Below are 6,165 nucleotides of genomic sequence, written 5' to 3' on the forward strand. Positions count from 1 at the left end.
AGTCACGTGGCGGCCATTATTCTTCCGGTGCGCCATGGCGGGCCCGCCGGCTGTTTTATCGGCTTGGAGGAGCCGCTTAGGCGACCTCAAGAAGCTCCCGGGCAAGCATCGCCCGATCAAGCCGAAGCTGCCGCTGGTGCTGGCCGACCGCGTCTCGAACCGGCGCCTGAAGCTCGGAGGTAGGCGAGGGCGAGCGGCGCCCAATGGTCCCCGCGCGCAAACCCGCCCCTCGCATTTCATGCCGCGCGCGCCGTCCGGGCGCTTGGCTTGCGGAGGGTCAGTCGAGTTAGCCGAGAGTGGTTTCCAAGGCGCAGCGGCCGAGGGCTTGCCTGGGAGAGGGGAGAAGCTCCGGGAAGGAGGCGGCGGCAAGTCACTTTCTTTCCTGCCCATAACGTTACCTGGCGTCTGGCTCACCTTGACCTTTCTTGAGTTTCCAAGGGCTTCTTTGAAGGACGTATGGTGAGCTGGCATATATATTTGAACAGAATTATCCATACAGGCCAGTGTTTTTCAGCCTCTGCAACTTTAAGATGCGTAGACTTCAACTCCAGAATTCCCCAGCCAGCATGGCTGGCTGGGGAATTCTGGGAATTGAATTCTACGCATCTTAAAGTTGCTGAGAAACACTGGTATAAGTTATTGAGGGAAGCTTATGGAAGCACACACATCTGACCTTGGTCCACCCACGTACACATTCACTGACATCCTACATACTTCTACCAATTCTGTCAACTAAACACCTGTCTGACCAAACATCTGCCTTGTGCCAGGTATTATATTCAGGCATCTGGCCCACTTTGATCAGATGTCTTTCCATTGACCAGTGATTGTCTCCCCCATCCTCCCTTCCATTATAGGTACTGTTTAAGAAGAACTTTCCAATTCCAATGGAGGTTGGCATGTTCTTGGAATAACGTAACAGCAAACAGTGCTGTGGTCAATGTCTGCTGTATTTTCTTCCTTGTTTTATGTGGTTATTTTGCAATAGATTTGTAGATGTTATAAAATACTCGTGGATAATGGGAGTTTCTTTTACAGAGGCAAGCTGTATTACAGAGATGGCGTTGATGATGGCTTGCTGGAAGGCGAATGAGTTCAGTGACAGTGCTTGTGCTAAGGAAATTAATACATTCTTTGAATGTGCAGCAAAAGCAGAAGTAATTGTATTTTATTTTTTCAATATTCTGTAAGAAACTATTTTCCACAGATGTTGAGTGTGTAATGCCTCAGAATAACAAATTGTTTTAATTGCATAGTAATTTCTTTAAACTAAAATAACCTGAAATTAAAACAGGCAGCAATGATAATTTAGCAAACGACAAGCAGAGACCATTGGATATTTCAAGGTGCTGGTACTTGTGTATGAAATCTTAAATGAATTGCTTTTGAAATAATTTAAAATGCCTGTCAGCCAGGGGAATAGTCAATGGTGATGCTGCTGGATCCCTTGATACTGCCATTCACATTATTAAAATGAGAAATAAGAGACCAGGATAACATCACCACCACTATTGTCACTACTTCATGGAGGGAGGGGTCCCCTTTACTCCTTGCTATCCTCACTCCCATGAACCACTCTTTTTTTTAAAACCCAAGAATGAGAACTATGCAAACTATTTTGAGCTCAGAACAACTCTGTGAGGCGTAATTTAGAAATATTTCAATGTTTTGAGCCAGCTTGGAAATGACTCAATTTGGAATGCTCATTTTGACCTCAGAATAGGGCCATGATGAGATCAAACTGCTTCTGGTGATGTTGGAATATCCCAATTTAAGCTTGAAATTTAAAAAAAAAATTGCTAGATTTCTGAAACACATTCTTTTTTGAAACCCTATAGACTGCTACCATCTTTTCTTTCAGGAACAAAACATTAAAATTTATCCTGTTATTATTCTCCTTGACATGGGAGAAGAATAGCATGGTGACAGAATGCTCAAACAGCTGACTTTATTGTTAACAAAATTAAAATAATACCTTTGGAGGAAGCATATGCTTACTTGCTTAACTATTGTTACAAAATGGAATTGAGAGAAAAAGAGCTGGTTGGAAGTATGCCATATCCCAAAAATCGGGTCTGGAAATCTGGGAGGCTGTGGCAAGATTCATTCCCATACTGTGAGGGTACCGTGAAAGCATACCATGGGTCCATAAATCATAAAATTGCAAATAGTCATGATGCTAAAATGGAAACTTGTTTAGACAATAAATAATTGCTGTAATAATGGTCCGTATGTTAGATATTTGCTCCTCTCATTGTTTTCCTTGTGGATATAGAAAGTATGAGCTAGCTGCATCAAATCAAAATTGTTTTATATAGAACACATACTTAACAATCATATTGCTAATTCTTCCATTTTTTCAGTTACATGTATTTTTAAGAAAATAATAGATATACAAAAAACCAACCAGCAGGATAAGACAAACTAGTCACAAAGTGCAACCAAGTATATTTAAATGATGTATAAATAATATATTATTCTCATATTCCTAGGAATAGATTTTAAAAATTCAACTCCTCTACTTTTGCCATAAAGTTAATTGTTATAGTTAGTTTGAGTAATAAATGAGAAATAGTTGATTTTTGACAGCACCAGCTCATTTTGTCAAAATTGTCTTTAGTCATTTAGAGATTGGGGTTCATAACATTGGAAAAATCACTGGGAATTTGCATTTTAGTTTAATAACTGCATAAAATTATTTGTGATCTTTTCAGGCAAAGCAAAAGGAGAAAACTCCAGAAGAATCTTTAGGAAATCTTGATTCACAACAAGCCAACAAACTACTTGGACGGTTCCCAAATATTACATACTTTTATTAAAGAAAATTGTTTTCCCAAATACCTGATTATTAACATCTAAAATTAGGCCAACTTTGGAAAAATTCCTCCCTTGTTAAAAACTAAGGAGAAATACTCTTCAGTATTTTATACGTGACTTTGTCTAAAAAGTTCTGCTGCTAGTGAGACCAAAGCTTAAAGTTCCTCTGATGTGAAGGTTCTTCAAGCAGAAGACTTGCTTAAGAAGTTGTTTGGTTCATTTTGAGTCTTGTGCAAAATAAAATCTTATAATGAAACATGTAACTGCTACATACACACATATAAAATTGAATAAAATTAAAATAAAATAATATATTTAATTCTTCATGCATACTCAAGCTCTTGTTAATGGAGCAAGCCTTCTCTTCTAAACCCTGGCTAAAAGAGTGGCTCTGGCCTACCAGATGAAGATTAGTAGGTCTTCTCATCCAGTCCATGAGACTCCTACCTCTCTCTTCTGGATCTTTCTTGGGAGCAGCAGTTCCCCAGAGGGAATGTGAGGGTCAGTTGAATCCAGTCCTGAAGGAGCTATCACTTGAAAATACTCTAGACTAGGAGCTCTTTCAAGTGCTGCTTCCAAGAAACAGCCATTGCTAAGTCTTCTGAGTGGCTTGACATTTGTGGGAAAAGGTTTTGAGAGGGGAGGGATGTTGACTCTCCCTAATGATATCCAGAGGCCAGGAAAAGGTCCTTGTGCTGGATCCTAGTACCGACTCCAAGCTAAAAACATGTCTGATATAAACAGGCATCTTGTGATCTGTGTGTGTCATGGTAGAAAGTGGTGAGTACTGACCACAATGATACTACTTTTTACCAAATTAAGTGCCAACGAAGAATTATCCAAATGAGATAACTTAGATAGTCTCGTTTCATTCCTTCATTTCCTCCAGATCAGAAAAAATGACTTAAAAGAAATATTTGTAGGATACCACTGCAAAAGCACAAACCTTTATGGTTCTGGGAAGTCCACTCTAAGGGAAGAGCAAGAAGACTGCTTTCAGAGAGGGGGATTCAGCTTGATAGGCCTCTGATCTATGGTTGCAAAAAAGTGCTGCTCCATTGGGGTATGATAATGGACACACAAAAGCAGCAGGTCAGAGCCAGGCTGGGAGAGGAACTCATGCTGGGACCCAAAAGACCTTTCTACCCTAAGGAAATAAACTATTCAATTCTGTCTTGGGAGAAAAAAAATAATCTCTCTCTGCTGATTTTTGCACTTATATGTTTTTTCAAGTACATTATAATACAATAAAAATACTGTGTTTCAGGACACTTTTCTATAAAGGCTATAGTATAGAACAAGAAAAAAAAGTGAATTAATAGAATAATACTTGAAAAAGCTGACATTTTGCCTTTTTAAAAATTTGTTTTAAGAAACAAAGGGAAAAAATACACAAAAGTACATTACTGTACATTGTAAAGGCTCATTTAAGTATTGCAGTAAATGACCATATGTAGTAAATATTGGTCAGTCTTCATTTGGTCAATAGAGAGTCAGTTTATAGGTGGAGAGCAAATACGTGTCATCGACCCATGATTGTAAGTCTGAGATGATGCTATCCTCCTAGCATGACAAAATAATCTTTGCTATAAAGCATACTCAACTTTGGTGTTTGAAAAGACTGAGAATACTGTGGACAGTCAAGAAAACTAATGGATCATTGAACAAATCAACCCAGTGTTCTCACTCAAGGCACAAATGGCCAGGTTCAAATTATCCTCCTTTGGACACATGATGCGAAGACTCTCTGGAAAAGGCTTTAATGCTAGGAAAGGTGAAAAGAAAGAGGAAGAGGATGACTAGCAGCAAGGTGGATGGACTCAGTTACAGTGACAATGAGTGCACCGTTGGGAGATTTGAAATAACACGTTAGGGATAGATCATCATGGAGAATGTACGGTCACTGGGAGTCAAAAACAACTTGATGGCACATAATATATTCAATAAATCCAAAATTCAGATATTGATAAATGTCAACATTTGGAATATAATTTAACATCACATTAACTTCTTTGGATCTTATTCCTTTTCCCAAAATCATATTAACAAACTTAGAATGTTAAGCCAAAACAGGATAGTGAGACAAGCTCATATCATATGTGTAAGTGTCCCCTCCATTAATTGTGAGACTTGGCAATTTTCAGTAACAACCATATACAATCAAACATCTACAGCATGATTAAACTTCAAAACAAAATTATAAACTTACCAAAAAGCATGCTACTCACCATAGGACAATTCAGTTTTTAAAAGCTGCTGGAAGGGTAAAACAGTTGGGGCAGGTCTAATTTCTGGGGGCGAGGCTGTTCCACAGTATGGGCACTACCACTGAAACCTCCACTTCCAAACCTCAGGAAAACTAGGGATCCCCACAGTTGGAGAAGTACCAAACCACATAGGGCTTTGTAGGTAACAACCAGCATTTGAACTCCACTTGGAAGCTGCACCTGAAAGCCAGTACAGTTGCTTGGAGTACATACCTTATATGATCTTGGCAATGGACACCAGCTACTTACTAGGCATTCTGGACTAAATGAAGCTTCTAATGGTCCTGTTAAGCAGCCCACATAGAGCACATTTTAGTAGTTCAGACAAGTGGTGATGAGGGCAAGAGTTACTGCTAAGAGGTCCTCCTGCTCCAGGAAAGGCTGTATCTGGTGCACTAACCAGAGTTCGGCACAGACACTCCACCCAATTCCAGCCACAGCCTCCATCTGCCTAACCTAAAGAGCTCAGAGGTGGGAATATTCAGAATTTGAGCACAGGTACGTTATACACTAAGATTTGGTTCTTCCTGTTACTCTTAAGACCCAGTTATGGTCCTTCCTGGAGCAGGAGGACTCTTAACAATAACTTACGCCCTCTTCACTTCAAGGCTTAATAGAGTGTGTCATTATGGATAACTTCATTACCTCTGCAATTCCACACAGATATGTTTTGCTCGTTCAGCCTGGTGAGCCACCAGTATGAGTATGTAAGCATGGAAATTATTAGAAGCTCTTATGCTCTGGGGCAGTCTTTGAACATACAAATCCTCTCTTACTCAACATCCCCTATCATCAGGAGTTACTGCCCTGTCTTACCTGAAAAATATACCATTTCTGTGGATGTGTTTGGGAAGGAGTCTCTTATCAGTGTTGTGATTGTAAAATAAATACTTTTCCTGCAATTCATATTGCAGTAAAAAGTGTGTATCCTATTTCTGAGACCTGCCCAAAGGATTTTGTTGTCAACAGTTTGCAAAAAGATTTCATTTTCCCCTTGTCATTACCAACTGGTGTTCCTATCTTTTTGTTAAAAAGAAGAATGGCTCTCTTTCTATGGTTCATGGCTATAGATTTTTTAACT

At 39.5% G+C, this 6,165-nt stretch overlaps 1 protein-coding gene across 1 annotated transcript; it reads left to right on the plus strand.

Annotated features, from left to right (window-relative positions):
- Positions 1-3,127, plus strand: CHCHD1 (coiled-coil-helix-coiled-coil-helix domain containing 1). Its single transcript, XM_007436825.4, has 3 exons — positions 1-179; positions 1,039-1,157; positions 2,715-3,127. The coding sequence occupies exons 1-3, from the start codon at positions 35-37 to the stop codon at positions 2,817-2,819; spliced, it is 369 nt and encodes a 122-aa protein (XP_007436887.1). The 5' UTR covers positions 1-34; the 3' UTR covers positions 2,820-3,127.
- Positions 3,128-6,165: the final 3,038 nt, after the last annotated feature.

Source organism: Python bivittatus, unplaced genomic scaffold (genome assembly GCF_059951505.1).
Source record: "Python bivittatus isolate LINGU-HERP-01145 unplaced genomic scaffold, Pbiv_v1 ctg000050_np1212, whole genome shotgun sequence".
Taxonomy (NCBI): domain Eukaryota; kingdom Metazoa; phylum Chordata; class Lepidosauria; order Squamata; family Pythonidae; genus Python; species Python bivittatus.

Bases quoted from the DNA above. Each gene is read 5' to 3' on its own strand.
- CHCHD1 (XM_007436825.4), top strand. From the start codon at position 35: ATGGCGGGCCCGCCGGCTGTTTTATCGGCTTGGAGGAGCCGCTTAGGC. The intron at 180-1,038 runs GTAGGCGAGGGC...TTTCTTTTACAG, and splicing joins CCGGCGCCTGAAGCTCGGAG to AGGCAAGCTGTATTACAGAG. The intron at 1,158-2,714 runs GTAATTGTATTT...TGATCTTTTCAG, and splicing joins AATGTGCAGCAAAAGCAGAA to GCAAAGCAAAAGGAGAAAAC.